Source organism: Megalops cyprinoides, chromosome 6 (genome assembly GCF_013368585.1).
Source record: "Megalops cyprinoides isolate fMegCyp1 chromosome 6, fMegCyp1.pri, whole genome shotgun sequence".
NCBI lineage: Eukaryota > Metazoa > Chordata > Actinopteri > Elopiformes > Megalopidae > Megalops > Megalops cyprinoides.
The window spans coordinates 17,215,086-17,236,127 of NC_050588.1; the positions used below are offsets into that span (position 1 = coordinate 17,215,086).

The following is a 21,042-nucleotide window of genomic DNA, read 5'->3' on the forward strand; positions in this document are numbered from 1 at the left end:
GCAGAAGATGTATTTCATTATTTAAAAGTAAACCAGGAGGGGGAACATCTGTCTGTACACTAGCTGGTGACCCTATATTTTCAGGAAAGGAACAAAGAAAATTGGTAGAAGTCTACAATTATTTCAGATAGAGTCTGAAATTAGAAATTAGTACAAAGAAAGCAGTGAAGGCATATTCTATAACTGGGAAACAAAAGTACAGTCCCCATGTTCCCTTTGTTTCCTGTGAAAGTCTACAGCGGCTGTTTCTCTCTGATATGCTGTTGTGTTTCTGTTAAACTTGTATGTTGCTTTTGCAGATACTTGGTTACCTAGACTATGCGTTCACGGCAATCTTTACTGTTGAGATCCTGTTAAAGGTAAATGCTGTGTTCCGTGCCTCTGTGCTGTGATGTGAGTGCCGGTGCAGTAACACTGTAACCGTCTTGTTACCTTCCAGGTCCTAGGCTATGCAGATTATGTCTTCACTAGCATGTTCACATTTGAGATCGTGTTGAAGGTAACCCTTCTCTGACAATCAGAGACTTGCTGCATCTTCCTCCTGTTTCACCTGCCACTCAATGGAACCTGGCTTGTCTTCTTTTTTTTCTTTTACCATGGCACCTCTTTTAAACCTCAAACATCATCAGCGCCTCATCATTAGGCCTGCAATATGCCAATAAACTCAGTGTGTAACGCGTTTGGGCGCTCTCTCTCTCTCTCCTCATAGCAGAGTGAAAGCACATAGCACATTCAGCAGAGGCATGCAGTGTCTGAAAGCACAGCGGCAAGCAAACCGTTTGGACTTGACACAACTGTGTGGCTGTGAGGGAAGAGAGGGGCCTCATGAACCCCGAAATGGGTGGAGCTTTCATATATTTTTGATGACTCTCTGCTTGGAATCAATCAGATTGTTTTGCCTTAGAGGGCAGAGTCTTTTGATTGGTTCAAACGAGTCAGTGATTGACAGCACACTGGAAGCTCACCTGATTTCGGGGTTCATGAAGCCTCACTCTCCCATCACTACTGTGTGGCTGTCTTTAAGAACTCAACTGAAAAAAGCTACACTTTGTGGGGGCAAAAAAAGTACAGAGTGTTCGTAAACCACAACTGGCTGCGACTTCAGTTGAGTTCTTAGGGCTGTTTTGGGGAACCTGCTTCCCTCGTTTCTCATTACTGACCTTACTTAGAAGTAAAAGAGGGGGCAAAAGGCCATGTCCTGTTAGGAATCTGACATGGTGTACTCTGCTTTCCCTGAGCTGGTGAGTGCATATAAATAATGTGTGTTATTTCAAAGAGGCATCAGTAGAGTCTCCTTAGTGGATCCGGTCATGTTGCATTGAAACACAATCAGTGTCCTCTGTCTGAGGGAAAACTCCTTGTCTTGCTAAAGAGTCTCTACAGCCCAGAGAATTTACATGCACTTATCTACTGAATCCTTTTTCTTTTATTATTTATACAATTTGCCTTTTTGCTCATTTCTTCTCTGCCTGCTGGTTTTTTGGGGGTTGGGGTTGGGGTGGAGGTGCGGGTATCTGACTGAAGGGAATGTGACTCTGTGGCAGACATGAATGTGACAGTAAGACGTTTGTTTTTTGATTGCTATCGCTCCGGTGTTAGCACATTAACTCGGCAACAAACTGCATGTTTTATTGCCGTGGCCCTCGCTTTGAATAGCAGATTGCAAAATAAATTGCTTACTACTGCATTCATGGGAAATCAGCCACATGGTTTAGCAGCGTTGCTGAAGCATCCAGCCTTCATTGCACTGAGTTGCAGTGAAGTGAAGTTTCCCACTAAGAAGACAGGTATCTTTGGGAGTTTGTATGCTGTGCTGGTGTCTATGAGAATGACTTGTAACATGGGCAGTAAAGTTCTAGAAAGAGCTCTAATGTCCTCGTGCCCTTCCACAGATGACCACATACGGAGCTTTCCTCCACAAGGGTGCGTTCTGCAGAAACTACTTCAACCTTCTGGATCTGCTGGTGGTGGGAGTGTCTCTGGTGTCTTTTGGAATTCAGTGAGTATATGCTGAATACCATATACCCCACTTACTAGATATACCCCACCCCCCTAGGTACATCCTGCCCCCAGGATAAACCCTGCGCCCTTATATACCCTGCCCCCTAGATGCATTCCTTCCCTGCATAGTGAGTGAGAGTGTGTGTCTGTTTGTGTGTGTGTGTGTGTGTGTGTGTGTGTGTTTGTGTGTGTGTGTGTGTGTGTGTGTGTGTGTGTGTGTGTGTGTGTGTGTGTGTGTGTGTGTGTGTGTATGGCGCTGATTCTGTGTTTGGTGTGCAGGTCTTCTGCGATCTCAGTGGTGAAGATTCTGAGAGTGCTGCGAGTGCTCAGGCCTCTAAGAGCCATCAACCGAGCCAAAGGCCTCAAGGTGCTTCCTCTCCCTCTTCCTCTTCCTCCTCCTCCTCACTTTTCCACCTCCTCCCTCTTTTTCTTATGAAACTGAAAAAATGCTGTAAAAATATTCCCCCAGACTGTCTTTTCTTCATCTTGCGAGGAGAATGCATTGTGTGTGAGCGCATACCACACAGACAGTGTTTTAATCCTGTCCAGACAAATAAGATTGGAGTAAACTTGATCATATAAGGTTAAAATATAAAAAATAGGAAATACATTTTAATCGTATTTTAGATTATGTCTTACATTACATGTTCCACAGTGGATTATGTCTTACATTATTTACATTATAAAACACCTGCTCCCTCCTGCCCCTGGACCTCTGCTTTGTCTATAGTGTTCCCGTTTGACCTCTGACCTGTTATCTCTCTCCAGCACGTGGTCCAGTGTGTCTTTGTAGCTATCAGAACCATTGGGAACATCATGATCGTGACCACACTGCTGCAGTTCATGTTCGCCTGTATCGGAGTGCAGCTGTTCAAGGTGCGTTACAGCGCAGTGTTCGGGGGTTGAGGTGAGCTGGATGCGGGCCTGCTCTCACTCTGCGCTTGGCTTTGTCACAGGGGAAGTTCTACCGCTGCACAGATGAGGCCAAGTCCAGTCCCGAGGAATGCAAGTGAGTCCGTCTCTCTCCCTCCACGTGGCAAACACAGCCAGTATCCTTGGCTTCGGTGGTGTCTCTTACCTGCGCTCATATGACCTTTCACCAGGGGGACCTACATTATGTATAAGGAAGGAGATGTGAACCAGCCAGTGGTGCGGCAGCGAGTTTGGCACAACAGCGAGTTCAACTTCGACAATGTGCTGATGGCCATGATGGCCCTGTTCACGGTGTCCACTTTCGAGGGCTGGCCAGCGTAAGGCTACATGAGTACCGACTGCACTGTGCAGCTTTTTACGCACACTGGCCCACTTTATACACACTGACCCACTCTGTACGCACTGAATTTCTCTGTACACAGACTTGCTTACCACTAGATGTATATCATGACCTGACTCTGTTAGGATTCGGGTTTCTTCAATCCCTATCCCTCTCTCTCTCTGCCCTCTAATTGGCTCTGTATCCATATCACTCTGTCTCAACCTTCTGATTGGCTCTGTATGTCTTTTGCGCAGGCTGCTGTATAAGGCCATTGACTCCAACCGTGAGAACATGGGCCCCATCTATAACTACCGAGTAGAGATCTCCATCTTCTTCATCATCTATATTATCATCATCGCCTTCTTCATGATGAACATCTTCGTGGGTTTCGTTATTGTTACCTTCCAGGAGCAGGGAGAGAAAGAGTACAAGAACTGTGAGCTGGACAAGAATCAGGTCAGAACTGCACCACTGTGACTGTGTTCATCAGCGCCACACCACTATAACCATGATCCTGTGTGTCATTCCATGAGTTTAAATTGAATGTTGGTTTTAGTGGATCAGCTGGTGGGGGGGCCATATGCAACATTGTCCAGGGTCACATTTAGCCCAAGAGCTGCACTTTGGTAATGCCTGGGGTAACTTAACTGGAATGTCCACATTCCTCCTCAGCATCAATGTATGTGTGTGTGTGTGTGTGTGTGTGTGTGTGTGTACCCACATGTGTGTGTATAACACAGTATGTGTGCTGCTCCTCAGTATCTGTGTGTATGTGTATGCACGTGTATGCGTGTGTGTGTGTGTGTGTGTGTGTGTTTGTGTGTGTGTGTGTGTGTGCATGTGTGTAACATGTGTGTCTGTTCTTCCTCAGCGCCAGTGTGTGGAGTATGCACTGAAAGCGAGACCACTGCGGAGATATATCCCTAAGAACCCCTATCAGTACAAGTTCTGGTACGTGGTGAACTCCACAGGCTTCGAGTACATCATGTTCGTACTCATCATGCTGAACACCGTCTGTCTGGCTGTGCAGGTAAGTCCCACCCTGGACAGTGCCTCTGCAGTTCCACAAGCTCCAACAGTGTCTGGGACTCAGTTTTCCCACAAACCCCACCCCCAACTATGCTCTCTGTGATTCCATAAGTCACACCCCCACAATGCTGTCTGTAGTTCTATGAGCCCCACCTCAGCAATGTTGTCTTGCTTCCAAAACCCCATTTCCAATCCTAACCCTGCGTATTTAGTGAAACATTTCGACTCTTATGGAGTATCAGTTACTAAGAGCAGAAAGTGCCACCACTAGGTTCTTTGTCATTCCACAAGCCCTACCTCCCAAAAACACGGTCTCTTCATGAGAAAATGAATTTATTTATCTCAGATAACCTTGTAATAATAAATATTGTTGTGTAAGATATGTTTCTGTAGAATGTTTTCTTTGCTCTCTCACCAGCATTACGGCCAGTCCCCACTGTTTAACTATGTAATGGACATTCTCAACATGGTTTTCACCGCTGTTTTCACCGTGGAGATGGTCCTCAAACTGATAGCCTTCAAACCCAGGGTATGTCCTCAGCTCATCTGAAACTCACACTATCAGACAGGATGTGTCTTCTTTTAACCTAATCCAGGATGAGAATACAAACAGCTATTAGACACATTCCTGGGGTATACCTTTTCCTGACCTGAACCAGGATCAGAGGGCAGATACACATGGTTTGGCCAGCACAGAATACTGACCCCAATGTGATTTCTTCGTCAGTTCCAACACTGAGAATCTGAGCAGCCTGAGTGTTGATGGATATGTGGCTCATGTGACGTATTTCAATTAATGACAAATATGTGGTGTGTGTGATGAGAGAGGTAAGATAACACTTAATTGGTCTGTTGCCACGATTGATGCTGATGCTGTCACTTGCAGCAGGTTATGTAACGTGTACCATATTTCTTTGTTTATTTGTAGAGTTTGCCTCTTCGAATGATCGGATGAAAAATATTTTCACATTTTAACAATAGCCTGACAAGGCCCTTTTGTAATGTGTGAATATATAAATAAAATAAATGAATGAATATTTATTCTGTAAATGTACATTATCATTTATACATAATAATTAACCTTTGTGGGCCTGTTAATTCCAGAATGTTTAGTTTAGGTTTAGTTTTTCTGATGAATACTCAGTTGCTTGTTCCTGTTCCCTTTGATCATTAAAGTACTAAATGTACCTGGAACAGCCACCCCTAGTTCACTTTGTCATAACAGTGCTAAGGGAAAGAGGTATTGCTGATAGACAGTTTGGCTATTTCACAACAGCTGTTTGTCCAAAAGAAGGACAGGATGCTGGTAAGCTGCTGTGCTTGGGTGGGGTGTGGGGCCTGAGTGGGGTGCAGTTGACTGCAGAGACTCCTGCATTTCATTTTCTCACTCTTCTCACTGGCTGAACTACAACATGCAGCATGATGAGTGATTTAGTGTCTCTTTCAGTTATAGACCTTTTCCACTGGGGAGCTGGAACCAGACTGGCTCATTATACCCCTTTTCCACTGTAGAGATGAAATCAATTTGGTTCATTATACCCTTTTCCACCATATATATGGAATCTGGCTGGTTCACCTTACCTGTTTTCCACAGTTGAGCTGTTGCCAGGCTAGTTTTTTGTACTTGCTGGTACTTGTGATGCTTGGAATGCAGTGATGGGTTTGCAGTGTGTAGACACCTCTGTTTGTGTGACGTGGGAGATAAACATAATTATTCTCTCACATTCATTCTCATATTGTCCATTTGATTTGCTGCTAACCCCCCTCGGCCTTTATATAGGGCTATTTTGGGGACGCCTGGAATGTGTTTGATGCTTTGGTGGTCATTGGCAGCATAGTAGACATCGTCCTCAGTGAGATTGATGTGAGTACACAATGCCTCACCCTGCCCTGCCTGTCCTCTCCCCTGGAGTCAGCAGCCTGGTTCTTCCTGTCTTCTGTCTCGCTGAGCTGAGCTGTGCCACTGAGCTTTACTAGAATTTCTTGTGTCTTAACCTCTCCACTTTTCTCTTCCTTCCTTTCCCTCCCTCCCTCTCTCCTGCTCTGTCCCCCTCTCTGTCCTCCTCTGCCTTACTGTTTCCCTCTGGCTCTCTCTTTCTCTTTCTCCTTCCTGTTTCCCTGTCTCCTACGCCTGGATGCGTGCATTAAAAGCACTACTTCACTGATGCGTGGAACACTTTTGATGCCCTGATTGTTGTTGGTAGCGTCGTGGACATTGCCATCACTGAAGTCAATGTAAGTAGTGCTGTTTCTTTGTCTCCCTCTCTGGGATGGGGGTCTTGCAATAACGATGTGTGTTAGGCCCCACCCAACCAGACTGCATCGGGTTCTCCTGTCAGTATGACATTATCCAGACGGCATCACACATCTGTCAGAGTCATCATTATGAATTACTGTCCAGATGATTATCAAAGTGATATGTGGCCTGCAGCACAATATGAATGTGTTTTCATTAAACTGTTTCGGTACATGAAATTATGCTTAAATTCATCACTATGTGCAGACACCGGGGGTTTATTGCAAGACTGATTTTTAACCATGTATTTTTATGTTCTGTTCTCTAGAAAAGTGTTTGTGCATATTTTAATAACAAAATCATACAATAGGAAGCTATAGTTTGTCAAGTATATGCATACACATATACATGGATACTTGCACACACATACACACGCACACACAAACACACATACACACAGATATTCTCTTTCTCTGTCTCATATCCCCAAACACACATACACATCTCTGGACATGAGGATAAGCAGAGATAATGTGTATATTTTAATGCAGAATTAATCAATTTCAGTTCTAATGAAGTGCCATCAGGATTAACTGTTGGTTTCTGTACTCTTGTGTCATGTCTCTTGTGTTATGTCAACACATCGTCTCTGTTGTACGTGCAAGTTTATGTCTTAAGCACAACGCTGTGAAAAACAGATTCTGGTTCACAGAGGGACGTTAAGCAAACTCTGCATTAACGCGTGTCACCTCTGCAGACACGTGTATGATGTGTGCGATTACACATGTGACATGTGCAATCATACGTTGTGATCTTTATGGTCATGTGGGTGCAGTCTGATTGGTTACACGTGAGATCCGTCAAGTTCTGTATAGTTTTTCTAATTTTTTTCTTTTGTTCATTCTGTTTCCTAGAAACTTGTAGAGGCAAGTATAACAAATACAATTTCCTTGCTTTGCTCTGGTCTTCTCTACAATAATACTCTTTCAGTATTTCTGAAAAATGTTTACACTCCACACATTAAGAAATACATTGTTAACCCAATAGCATATTATCTTGAACTTATTATTATTATTATTACTTATTAAACTGAACTTATTATTTTAAAAGAGTAAAAGACTTACTATTAGTCTATTAAAGAGATTGTAGTACACTGCTGTTAAGGAGATTAGGACATTCCAGAAAGGGAGGTGAAATGTGTCTCTGTCTACCAGTGGTGATCAGTTGTAAAATGGAAACAGGCTACGCTTGAGTCACAGTTGGAGTATAAGGTCTGTGTGTGTTTATAAAGACAGAGTAAAATGGTAACTAATCTGACTCAAACATGGCTTAATACATGCTCCCTGGTGTGCTAGTATTTAACACAAGATGAAACATGTTAACTCTACACCATAAACGTTCACGATATACACACACACACACACACATGGACTGACATGATATCCTAATGGTACCATTTTATTGGAGTTCATTTTATGATGTGTGGTTGTCCAAAATGTAGTTTCTGTGCAAAGATTACAAAACATACACACACCATTAAGAATAAAGCATGCTGTTTATAGATCACTGCACACCGCAGTTCACACAAGGTTGTCTCAGGGTTTCTGCTGAAAGCCACAAAAACACTGAGAGACCATTGTGTGAGCGCACAGTAGTGGTTCCTAGTGCTCTGAAGTGAAGTGGCTTTGTTTTCATGTATCACTTTCTGAACTTCACTGGCCGTTTTGTGTGGTTGCCTGTGTGAGTGCCTGTATGTGCAGATTTGTGTATGTGTGTGTGTGTGTGTGTGTGTGTGTGTATGTATGCGTGTGTGTGTGTGTGTGTGTGTGTGTGTGTGTGTGTGTATGTATGCATGTTGTGTGTGTGCCTGTGTTTGCCTTCCTGTGTGTGCATGTGACAAAGATCTTGTGATTTCATGATTATATCACAGGGTCTTTCAGTCCATTTATGTCATAGAGTTGTGATTACTATGTCATAATTAACTTTAGGAAGCTGAGGAAGTGGCTCTGCTAAGTTCAGAATGATGATGTAAAAGACCCTGTGATCTATAGCACTGTTTCACTGTATGCTACTCTTCTTCACAGTCATAGATATAGAATTATGAGAGCAGGTGTATCAAAACAGGTGCATTTCTGCATTTTTAATTCCAGGCCACTGTCTTTAGTGAACCCATACCCTCATTCTATATCTATGATCACAACACTCCTTGAGGGCGCACTCCATAGTAGCTTTGCCTTGCTCTGGGCTGCGACCTCCATACTGTGGTACGTCTGTGTGGTCCTCCCTGTCACCGCATGTCTCTGTGTGTGTGCTTATGTAAAAAGTATGAGTGCATGTGTGTCTGTGCATGTGTGTGCGTGTGTGTATGTATGTGTGTGCGTGTGTGTATGTATGTGTGTGAATTATGAGGTCAGCATCCCACCCCTAACATCCTCCCCCCCACCCCCAACCCCCCGGCGATGGCCTGCAGATGGCGCTGGGTCACCCACTCCATGCCCCTCCGGTCAGTCCAGTTTCAGAACTGTGTGAACTTTGACCCATCTCTCTTTCTGTCACTTCCTCTATCTTCACTACCAGGCAGAATGCCTCTGGGGCTCAGGGCTGCCTGCATGAAGATACACTACATGTGTGTTTAACGTGACTGACTGAATAACCAATCACACACAGGGTAGCAGATGGAATAACCAATCATAGGGTACCATGCTGACTATATAATGACAACATACCTGGCTGAATGACAAAACACACACAGGGTTGCAGGCTGAATATCCAATCACAGGGTAGCTGGTTGAATATCCAGTCATAGGGCAGCACAGATCAGAGCCAAAAGGAGGTGGGTGTGGCTTTTTTTAGGGCTGAAACAGCCTGCGATGGAGCTGCACTCTGCCCTCTCCAGAGTTCTGGGCTGAGGGTTAGTCAGATATTGCGCTCCCTCACATCTTCTCTGGGGCACTTCTCAGGGTCCTCTCTAACAGATTTTCAGTGTTTATGAGTGTTGGTTTTCCCAGGTTTAATCTGAATGATTGTGTGTGCTTTCTGTCCTGTCTCCTGTAGTAAGCTCCTTAAGCACAGAGGAGCTGGAGTGTAGGGAGCAGGTGTGTAAACTGCAGTCAGGTGCATGATCCTCACTACCAGCCGGCTGCCTCTCTCTCTTTCTCTCCCCCCCCTCTCAGCCTCCCTCTATTTCTCTGTCTCTTTCTCCCAGTCTCTCTCCTTCCATCTCTTTCTTTCCCTCTCTCTCTCTCTCCCCCCCCCCCCCCCTCTCTCTCTGTCTCTTTCTTTCTGAAATGCATGGGTTGCTCCAGTACAGACTGAAAGAAGCTCCTACTTGGAGTCTTGTGTGGAGTGCTTGTGTGCACCATGTTTAAGCTGAAGCATGTCTCATTAACGCTATGGCTACTGTAGGTTTCCTGGAGATTCTACCACATTAAGACACTTATACATTATTTTTTCTTTCTGCTCATTTACATGTCATCCCTTAAGGGTGTGCTGTGAACAGGGACATAGTGGAATGCTAAGATGTAGCTATGCTCTTTTCTGTTAGGGTATTTAAAAAATGGTGGATAGTTCAGTAGCCTTTTCTCTGTGTCTTTGGAGTCAGATCTGCCTTTTCTTTACTGTTAAACCTTAATTGGTCTGTTTTAGTTTAAGCTGATTTAGATGTGGGTTGTTTACAGCGATAATGCCAGGAGTGACCCAAGTGTTCCTGAGCTGACCTCAGTACAGTGATTCGCTCAATCAGGAGTCAACTAGGTGTGTGAGGGCTGACCTCAATACAGTGACCCCCCTCAGTCAGGAGTGACCCAGGTGTTCCCAAGCTGACCCCAGGACTGTGTAGCTCCACAGTGGAGCCCCTTCCACCATTCTGCAGTGGTCATATCTCTTCCTGCCTCACAGTTTCCGCAGACAGCCCAAGGTTTTGTGCTGCTTTACCTGGCTCCCAGCCCTCTGGTACATAGGAGAGCTGGCCTTTCCTGTACACTCTGGGAGGTCAGTGGATGCACTTGGCTGGAGAGCAGGAGACTCCAGGACAGAGCATGCATCCTCTGGCCCAGCAGATTCAGCCTTGTCTCCAACTCATTGTGTGTCCTGTCCTGAAACATCGCAGCAACGTTGTGTGTTAGCTGGGATGTCCTGTCCTCTGTGTCACAGAAACATAACAGTTCTTACCAACAGAAACAATGCTGTGTCAGCAGGGACATGTGCCGATTATTAATATCACAGGAACATTTAGACAATGTTGCATGTTAGCTGGGATGTACAGTCTTTGACATTATAGACACATTGTGGTAGTGTTGTTTGTAAGTCATTAACTTTACAGAAGAGCTTTGATAATTTTCTCATGATAGCCTATACATGACAGCCTTTTACAGAGGCCTTGTGACAGAGGCCTTGTTGGTAGTTCGTCTTTAATGTCTCAAGAATCCTTGTGATACGCTGTGTGATAGTCACTACTTTGGAGAAACATTGTGTGTTAGTCATTAATGCAGCTCTTGTGATTTTAAAGCCCACAGAGGCTCCCCAGGTGGATGAGTCTGGGGTAAGATACTCCGCCCATTCCGGGGGCCACGCCCTGCCCCGCCTCGACTTTGCTTTCAGTTTTTTTTTTTTCTCGTTTGTTTTCTATCTGAAACATGTTACCTGTTACCTCCTCACCTGTTTGGGTTTCAGTTTGATGTTTTCTTGTTTTGTCTGCCTTCCACGTTTTAGGCTCTGTAGTGTTTTTTGGTTTGGAAGGAGAGTGTCACACAAACGCCTGTCAGTGGGTGGGTGCAGGGTGCTGCTGTAACAGCGCATGCCTTCTCTCAGCGCAAACGGAGCCATGCTTGCACTGGGACACTCAGTCAAGTATGGCCAAGTCTTCCAGCATGCCCCCCACCTCTTTCCCCCTCCCACAGATCGAGCAGTAGACCTGGCAGTGCTTTAAAAATCTGCTCCATAGCCACACATGAGCTAAAGGCATGCCCTGCATGAAGGAGCTGGGACGCTGGAATCACTCTAAATATTTCTCCTTACCCCCCCATTTTTTCACAGCACTGCAGGGTCTTCATTTACAACCCTGGTTTAGCTTTGTTCAGGACCAAATTTATGTGTTACTGTTGTCTCCTACAGCTGGCTGATTTTGGTCCCATATTGGAGCTAATCAGGGTCTGTGAAACGCCCCCTATGGGTGGAACCTGGAAGTGCTGTCACAGAGAAGTGAATCACAGTCAGCTTGTGAGAGAAATTTTAGATGACTGTGAAACTCCTTTTCATGCATATTTGTTCATGTGTATCCGGTGCCTTTAAAAAAGCAGAGACCTTTTCAGTCAAATTAGGTCTGCATCTGAGAGGCCTGCCAGGACATGAGTCGTGCCATGGCTCACACGCTCCCCCTGCTGGCCACTCACTGTTAAAGCACTGCCGGCGCTCAGAGCATGTCTACTGGAGCTTATGCGCTGACTCCAACCCACTCTTTTCAGAACACAGAGGACAGCGCCAGGATCTCTATCACGTTCTTCCGCTTGTTCCGAGTCATGAGATTGGTCAAGCTCCTGAGCAGGGGCGAGGGCATCCGGACTCTGCTGTGGACGTTCATCAAGTCTTTCCAGGTGAGACACACTCATTCCTGACATCACAGGAGGTCATATGTTTGGACAGACATTACTGATGTTACCCTGTAGACAACAAAAAGATCAAATCAGTTCAGTGAGTTATCTGTTTGAAGTTTCCATAACCTGCCTACTAGCCACTTAAGGTAGCCTTTTCGTTTTCAGGATTCAACCATTAAAATTGCTAATTAAAATGACCTGGGCCTTAAACAATGTGAGAATCAACTACTGTGTGGTTCATCCAGTATGGCAATATCCAGTGTGTCACAGCTGCACTGCACACTGAACTCTGGGGCAGCTCTCTGTCTGCCTTACTGTTCCACACTGTTCTCTCTAACTCACTAACAGTGCACCAGTAACAAGAAACATAAGCTGCAATCATCTGATAGGTGAAGCAGCTAAAGGCAAAATCACTGGATTCAAATTTTAAGTCAGTGATAGATAGATAGATAGATAGATAGATAGATAGATAGATAGATAGATACATACATACATACATACATACGTACATACAAGTGTTTTGCTGCTTTGCAGGTCAGATCAGAGCGCTCCTCAAATCACCATGATCACATTCCTACCTATGCTGCGTAATAGGTTCTAATCTCATTCCCAGAGGTGTAAATGAATGGTTTAATAGAATAATTTGGAAAACATTGTTTCTGATGTGCATTCTGTGTGTCCTTCAGGCTCTGCCATACGTTGCACTTTTGATAGCCATGTTGTTCTTCATCTACGCTGTTATCGGGATGCAGGTGAGCTCAGCTCCATAATATGTCACCCAGTTTTGAAGTGAAGCATCTGAGCAGAACTACTCAGTGAGCTGTTGATGATAGAGTGCATGGTGTGTGTTATCTGTGTTGATGATGGAGTGCACGGTGTATGTTATCTGTGTTGATGATGGAGTGCACGGTGTGTGTTATCTGTGTTGATGATGGAGTGCACGGTGTGTGTGTTATCTGTGTTGATGATGGAGTGCACGGTGTGTGTTATCTGTGTTGATGATGGAGTGCACGGTGTGTGTTATCTGTGTTGGTGATAGAGTGCATGGTGTGTGTTATCTGTGTTGATGATAGAGTGCACGGTGTGTGTTATCTGTGTTGATGATGGAGTGCACGGTGTGTGTGTTATCTGTGTTGATGATGGAGTGCATGGTGTGTGTGTTATCTGTGTTGATGATGGAGTGCACGGTGTGTGTGTTACCTGTGTTGATGATAGAGTGCATGGTGTGTGTTACCTGTGTTGATGATGGAGTGCATGGTGTGTGTGTTATCTGTGTTGATGATAGAGTGCACGGTGTGTGTTATCTGTGTTGATGATAGAGTGCATGGTGTGTGTGTTATCTGTGTTGATGATAGAGTGCATGGTGTGTGTTATCTGTGTTGATGATAGAGTGTATGGTGTGTGTGTGTTATCTATGTTGATGATAGAGTGCATGGTGTGTGTGTTATCTGTGTTGATGATAGAGTGCATGGTGTGTGTGTTATCTGTGTTGATGATAGAGTGCACGGTGTGTGTGTTATCTGTGTTGATGATGGAGTGCATGGTGTGTGTGTTATCTGTGTTGATGATAGAGTGCATGGTGTGTGTGTTATCTGTGTTGATGATAGAGTGCATGGTGTGTGTGTGTTATCTGTGTTGATGATAGAGTGCACGCTGTGTGTGTTATCTGTGTTGATGATGGAGTACACGGTGTGTGTGTGTTATCTGTGTTGATGATAGAGTGCACGGTGTGTGTGTTATCTGTGTTGATGATAGAGTGCATGGTGTGTGTGTTATCTGTGTTGATGATAGAGTGCACGGTGTGTGTGTTATCTGTGTTGATGATAGAGTGCATGGTGTGTGTGTTATCTGTGTTGATGATAGAGTGCATGGTGTGTGTGTTATCTGTGTTGATGATGGAGCGCACGGTGTGTGTTATCTGTGTTGATGATAGAGTGCACGGTGTGTGTTATCTGTGTTGATGATAGAGTGCATGGTGTGTGTGTTATCTGTGTTGATGATGGAGTGCATGGTGTGTGTGTTATCTGTGTTGATGATGGAGTGCACAGTGTGTGTGTTACCTGTGTTGATGATAGAGTGCACGGTGTGTGTTACCTGTGTTGATGATGGAGTGCATGGTGTGTGTGTTATCTGTGTTGATGATGGAGTGCACGGTGTGTGTGTGTTACCTGTGTTGATGATAGAGTGCATGGTGTGTGTGTTATCTGTGTTGATGATAGAGTGCATGGTGTGTGTGTTATCTGTGTTGATGATAGAGTGCATGGTGTGTGTGTTACCTGTGTTGATGATAGAGTGCATGGTGTGTGTGTGTTATCTGTGTTGATGATAGAGTGCACGCTGTGTGTGTTATCTGTGTTGATGATGGAGTACACGGTGTGTGTGTGTTATCTGTGTTGATGATAGAGTGCACGGTGTGTGTGTTATCTGTGTTGATGATAGAGTGCATGGTGTGTGTGTTATCTGTGTTGATGATAGAGTGCATGGTGTGTGTGTTATCTGTGTTGATGATAGAGTGCACGGTGTGTGTGTTATCTGTGTTGATGATGGAGTGCATGGTGTGTGTGTTATCTGTGTTGATGATAGAGTGCATGGTGTGTGTGTTATCTGTGTTGATGATAGAGTGCACGGTGTGTGTTATCTGTGTTGATGATAGAGTGCATGGTGTGTGTGTTACCTGTGTTGATGATAGAGTGCATGGTGTGTGTGTTACCTGTGTTGATGATAGAGTGCATGGTGTGTGTGTTATCTGTGTTGATGATAGAGTGCACGGTGTGTGTGTTATCTGTGTTGATGATAGAGTGCACGGTGTGTGTTATCTGTGTTGATGATAGAGTGCATGGTGTGTGTGTTATCTGTGTTGATGATAGAGTGCATGGTGTGTGTGTTATCTGTGTTGATGATGGAGCGCACGGTGTGTGTTATCTGTGTTGATGATAGAGTGCATGGTGTGTGTGTTATCTGTGTTGATGATAGAGTGCATGGTGTGTGTGTTATCTGTGTTGATGATGGAGTGCACGGTGTGTGTGTTATCTGTGTTGATGATAGAGTGCATGGTGTGTGTGTTATCTGTGTTGATGATGGAGCGCACGGTGTGTGTTATCTGTGTTGATGATAGAGTGCATGGTGTGTGTGTTATCTGTGTTGATGATAGAGTGCATGGTGTGTGTGTTATCTGTGTTGATGATGGAGTGCACGGTGTGTGTGTTATCTGTGTTGATAGAGTGCATGGTGTGTGTTATCTGTGTTGATGATGGAGTGCACGGTGTGTGTTATCTGTGTTGATGATGGAGTGCACGGTGTGTGTGTTATCTGTGTTGATGATGGAGTGCACGGTGTGTGTTATCTGTGTTGATGATGGAGCGCACGTTGTGCGTTACCTGTGTTGATGATAGAGCGCATGGGATCTGATACTCGTGTTGCAGGTGTTCGGGAAGGTGGCCATGGTGGATGGCACACACATCAACCGAAACAACAACTTCCAGACCTTTCCTCAGGCCGTGCTGCTGCTCTTCAGGTGGGTCCCTTCCCCTCACTGCTGCACAGTGCAGCTGCACTTTTACAGGCTCTGGGGCTGTGTGTGTGTCTCTGTGTGAAGGCATGGCCCTGTGTGTAGGCGTGGATTCTATGAACTCGGCTGTTGTAAAGGCGTGTCCGTGGGTCTTTATCCAGGTGTGCCACAGGTGAGGCGTGGCAGGAGATCATGTTGGCTTGTATGCCGGGCAAGCTTTGTGACCCAGAGTCTGAATACAACCCTGGTGAGGAGTACACCTGTGGGAGTAACTTTGCCATCATCTACTTCATCACCTTCTACATGCTGTGTGCCTTCCTGGTATGCCTTTCTGACACCTAATGCATTTTCACGCCCTCTGTACACACACACTCTACAGGCACTCTGCACACACGAATATAAACACACACGCTGCACACAGACTCTACTCTCACCATACTCTACACAAACTCTGTACACAACCTACAGATATACTCTACACACACTGTACATACACTCAGCCACATAATGCAGACACATGTAATTGAATAAATATTCTCAAACATGTACACACTGATAAGGGCTCACAAGCAGGTTTCTGATAATATTAACTAATTTCTCATTTCAGATTATAAATTTGTTTGTTGCTGTCATCATGGACAACTTTGACTATCTGACACGTGATTGGTCGATTCTTGGCCCACACCACTTGGATGAGTTCAAGAGGATTTGGTCTGAGTATGATCCAGAAGCCAAGTGAGTCTGCCATTTAACTATGCAATGCAGTGGACTGCAAGAGTGTGTTTTTGTATTTCTAGTAAATCTGCCATTCAGCCATGTCATGTACTGAGCTATGTGTGTATTTGTATCTTTGTATATGTGAATATGAGTGTGTGTGTATTTCAGTGTGTGTGTGTGTATTTCAGTGTGTGTGTGTGTGTACAGTGTTCTGTGCTCAGTTTGTGTGTACGTCCACTCAGGGGCAGGATTAAACACCTGGATGTTGTCACATTGCTGCGCCGCATCCAGCCCCCACTGGGCTTCGGCAAGCTGTGCCCCCACAGAGTCGCCTGCAAGGTAATACACACTGCTGTCTCACAAGCTCGCACACAAACACACTTCAAATATTCTCATATACACACTCTCTTGTACACCCACACCACACATGGGTCAAATACTCTCTCACACGCATACACTCCCATACACATACAGTACTTTTGAGTGTTGCCTTCTCTTCTTCTTGGGTGTAACTCAACTGATTTCAATTTTTAGAGGTTGGTGGCCATGAACATGCCTCTGAACAGCGATGGCACGGTAATGTTCAACGCCACCCTATTTGCTCTGGTCAGGACTGCCCTGAAAATCAAAACTGAAGGTAAGAGAACATGGCTGGGTGACACAGCCAGCTATGAAGGCCTCAGCTCCACTCCAGCAGGTCATGGGGACTATAGCAGGACTTTGATGCTACAGAGAGCTGAGCTGGGAGGGACTGTGCTGCTGTAGGGGGACAGTGCTGTACAATGCCGGTGCTTCTCAGTACTCTGTTTAACATAGAAATTCAAACTACATTATTTCTGTGTATGTTACAATATAACCTGTTTCAGTATTGAAGTGTATTTTTCATAAAACTCTATCCTATGATTGTTGTTCGATTCAGACTACCTCAGTACAAATGATCTAGAGGCCCAGCGTGTTTCCATTATAGCTCTTTGTGCTTCGCTGTACAACAGGGAATCTGGAGCAGGCCAATGAAGAGCTCCGAGCAGTCATCAAGAAGATCTGGAAACGAACCAGCATGAAGCTGCTGGACCAAGTGGTGCCTCCTGCTGGTGGTTAGTCTTACTGCGCCTTCTCAGGCTGGACAGACAGGCCCCTCCCACATAATCCTTACAACATAGCTACTAAAATATGTCCTTGTCTTAATGATACACTCACACTCAGTTATACATACACTTTCTCTCTCTCCCCCTCTCTCCTCTCTTTTCCTCCTCCTCCTCTCTCTCTCTCTCTCTCTCTCTCTTTCTCTCTCTCTCTCTCTCCCTCTCTCTCTCTCTCTCTTTCAAACACACACACACACACACAGACACACAGACACACACACACACTCACTCTCTCATTCTCTTGCACACATTATCCACAGTGCTGCCTTTGTTTTTTGTATGTGTCTGCTGTGTGTTCTCTGTTCACTGTATCTCAGGCTCTCCGCAGTGTTGCTCCGTGTATGTCTCTGCGCTCCTGTTCCCGCTGCTGCAGCCCCACCGCAGTGGTGTGCTGTACAAGCCACAGCTTGCATGGCCTGTAGATGGCGCTCAAGGCGCATGCTTTGTTCCACTAAATCTGGTCTCTGTGCCCGAGCTTGTCTGCAGCCTCTTCTCCTGGTGCACACGCTCAGCCCTTCAGAATATTCTGAAGCAATTCTGTTTTAGGGTGGTGGCATGGAACTGGTGTGGCCTCTGAGTGATATCTGTCCCCTACGCTGTTGCTAAACTGACACAGACCCCTGCTTCAGAATCATTCCCTATAGCTCTGCTTGCTTGCATGTGCTGGGTAGACTTTAGGCACTGCTGTGTGAGACAGGTTACCCAGCCTGCAAACACCAGTGCTTGTGTGACTGTGTTATTTTGTTAAGGTAGAAACACGCAACATCCTTGCATAAGAACTAGACAGTACATGAGACGTGTACATCAATGTGTTTCACACGGATAAATTCCTTTTTACTTACATCTGCTGCAATAGGCTGGATAATTTTAGAAGTTGGACAGATAAGTAGGACCTGAACCAACACTTCATACTGAAACAGTTTTGATGTGATGCGTTCCAACCGTGAAGATGTTTCAGTGTCCTGAAAGCTACTGAAGTCTTTTATGTGATTCTCGACTATTTTGTAGAATTCAAGGACAGACATTTTGATTCCCCCACCCTGTGTCTCCACCCTCCCCCGCCTCCACCTTGTGGCCCCCTTCCCTCCCCCAAAGCCTAAGGAGGGTTCTGTCTCTCTCAGCACTAAGGAAGATCTCACACATGTCTGCAGGGAACAGTGATCTGTGTGGAACAGTGCTCTGTGGAACAGTGCTCTGTGGAACAGTGCTCTGTGGAACAGCGCTCTGTGTGTAGTAAAGTACAATCAGCATTGTATGAAAGCAGGAAAATGAGTTGAACTCTGTGTTCCAGCTGCCCTTGCCAGAGGCCTATGTCACTAATGGCACAGCAGTGTCTTAGTCTCCCCAGTGATATGTGCAGCTGTATAGCATGTCACTCAGCTGGTGACAGAACCATTTCTAGCATAATACATAGAGGCATTCACCTGTTCCTCTGTGTGGAGTGAGCAAAACCACTGCTCATTACAGCTCTCCATGAGTAATCACTGTAATGATGTAGGATTAACAGTGATGGATCTAGTCAAGGATGCAATGACATCCCTACTGTTGGGCCGATCTACAGGATATGCTGGTGTGTCTGAAACCCAGGCAAGAATTGTCAGAGGTGAAGGTTAATTAGTCTACCTGAGCCCCAGGTTACCCCTATGTACTGTCCCTAAGGTCCTCCCCTCTCCCAGTCTGTGTGGGTATGGATCTGTGGTGTGGCAGTGTGATCTGCTCTGACGGAGGAGGGCTTTGTGTGGTCTGTTCATTCAGATGATGAGGTCACCGTGGGGAAGTTCTATGCCACCTTCCTGATACAGGACTACTTTAGGAAATTCAAGAAACGCAAAGAGGAAGGCCTGGTGGGCTTACACCCAGCCCAGAACAACACAGCCGTCGCTCTGCAGGTGAGTGCATGGGGATTATCTGCAGCAGGTGTGTGTGGAAGAAGGGCACACCCATTTGCACACTGATGGTGGGGCAAAACCTTGGTGAGACTCCCACAGAGGAGATGGTAATCGCTTTTTGGTGACATTCACACAGAGGGATCAGACAAGTGGCTTTAGCCCCGTGGAGCACTGCGCTATGTTAGATCCTATAAGGACTTGGTGCTGTGATGTGTGAGGTCTGGAGCTGTAGCGAAGCTGTGTAAGGGTTAATGAGCAGGATGTTGCACATGCTCAGGGTTCAGCTGGTCGTGGAAACACACCTGGCAACAGTCTCGTGCCAGGGCATGACACTCCTGAATTGATCCATTGTGCTCTCAGGCTGTATCCTCTCCACTTTCTGCCAGACAACAACACAGACAATATTCGTAACCTTAGCAATAATAAGAAATAAGAAATTACTGTGCTTTGGTGGATATTGCTGTTTATGTCAGTCGTCATAGCTAAACTGATCCGGCTAAACTGATATCCATATCACCATATTACCAGACACAGATTAATAAATAATTACCAATTACTAATAAACAGTTCCTGTTTAAAGTGTGAAAATAAAAATGCAGTGTTAAGCGCTGAAGTGGTTGGGCATATGTGTGGAACTTTAGTAATGACTGATGCCTGTAATGGAACCTTTAGTGAAATACTGCATTAGGATCATTCATTTGATCATTTGACTGCATTCAGATTTCAAAGAGATTTAAGTGGCTCCTCCCACTCCATCCTGTCAGCACCAATCACTGTGCAAATGGGTTCGACGTGAGAAAGACATATATGACATGTCTGTAGATATTTGATATGTTGATTGTAATGTAATTGTTATCAAGCTTAGGCCATGTTATGACACCTGTTGTTAGATTAAGCAGTCTTTTTTCAGGCCTACTTTAAGTTTCTCTCCATTTGACTGAAAGAGATGCCTGAGTGATTATAAAAACATGAACGCTCCCAGTGTAAGATATCCTGACACAGTAGTCAGTGTGTTCATAAATTATATCTCATTGTCTCTGCTTAAGTGTTAAATTATTGTGTTTGCATGACTGTACTCAACATTTTGTTAAATGAATGACTTTACCCAGTATTATATTGTAACTGTAATGTTCTGTGTATGTCCATTCACATTTAAACGTCACATCTGCTGAGAAATATGTTGCTTGTGTTCCTTCAAAATTCCACCAGCTTATAAAAAGTATGTAGATTTTTTTTTGTTTCCTTTGAGTCAATTCCATAGCCATGATACTGTTTTTACACCTCATCCCAGCTAACACACCTGCCTCTCACTCCTGGTCTGTCTCAGTGGAAGTTAAGCAGAAGCGTGGCGCACACAGTGCTGTTTCTTTGACTCGTGTCAAAGTGCACTTAGCACACTGTGCAAGCTGCTAATGGCTTCATGCTGTGGAATCGCTGGAATTGGGGCTCACATTACTTTAGAAGTCAGGGAGACTGTGTGTCACCTTTAGGATGTGGCAGTGAGTGAGGCTGAGAGTGTTGCTAAGCTTGTTGTTTTATTGCTTTTGCTCACAGGGTTTTGACTACAGAACAGAACATACAGAATCTCCTACCATTTTATTAAGCTGACTGGCCGTTTCCAGTTATTGTGGTTCTGTTAATTGGTGTGGTAGTTTTAAAAATATGAAATGAAAA

General features: G+C 44.9%; 1 protein-coding gene across 3 annotated transcripts in view; it reads left to right on the plus strand.

The window, feature by feature from the left end:
* The window catches only part of LOC118779168 (voltage-dependent L-type calcium channel subunit alpha-1D-like), a 66,461-nt gene that overhangs the window by 39,229 nt on the left and 6,190 nt on the right, over nucleotides 1-21,042 (plus strand). Inside the window, exons 21-41 of one of the 3 annotated variants that reach the window (XM_036531128.1) lie at nucleotides 300-359; nucleotides 1,893-1,999; nucleotides 2,281-2,368; nucleotides 2,770-2,877; nucleotides 2,958-3,010; nucleotides 3,105-3,251; nucleotides 3,511-3,712; nucleotides 4,128-4,286; nucleotides 4,704-4,814; nucleotides 6,437-6,520; nucleotides 7,436-7,447; nucleotides 11,029-11,061; nucleotides 11,984-12,112; nucleotides 12,799-12,864; nucleotides 15,535-15,626; nucleotides 15,782-15,941; nucleotides 16,228-16,355; nucleotides 16,580-16,676; nucleotides 16,872-16,974; nucleotides 17,330-17,431; nucleotides 19,235-19,368. In XM_036531128.1, the coding sequence (XP_036387021.1) occupies nucleotides 300-359; nucleotides 1,893-1,999; nucleotides 2,281-2,368; nucleotides 2,770-2,877; nucleotides 2,958-3,010; nucleotides 3,105-3,251; nucleotides 3,511-3,712; nucleotides 4,128-4,286; nucleotides 4,704-4,814; nucleotides 6,437-6,520; nucleotides 7,436-7,447; nucleotides 11,029-11,061; nucleotides 11,984-12,112; nucleotides 12,799-12,864; nucleotides 15,535-15,626; nucleotides 15,782-15,941; nucleotides 16,228-16,355; nucleotides 16,580-16,676; nucleotides 16,872-16,974; nucleotides 17,330-17,431; nucleotides 19,235-19,368 (2,175 nt within the window). The remainder of the gene's footprint in view (nucleotides 1-299; nucleotides 360-1,892; nucleotides 2,000-2,280; nucleotides 2,369-2,769; nucleotides 2,878-2,957; nucleotides 3,011-3,104; nucleotides 3,252-3,510; nucleotides 3,713-4,127; nucleotides 4,287-4,703; nucleotides 4,815-6,436; nucleotides 6,521-7,435; nucleotides 7,448-11,028; nucleotides 11,062-11,983; nucleotides 12,113-12,798; nucleotides 12,865-15,534; nucleotides 15,627-15,781; nucleotides 15,942-16,227; nucleotides 16,356-16,579; nucleotides 16,677-16,871; nucleotides 16,975-17,329; nucleotides 17,432-19,234; nucleotides 19,369-21,042) is intronic. The other 2 variants (XM_036531127.1, XM_036531126.1) reach the window with 2 other exon arrangements.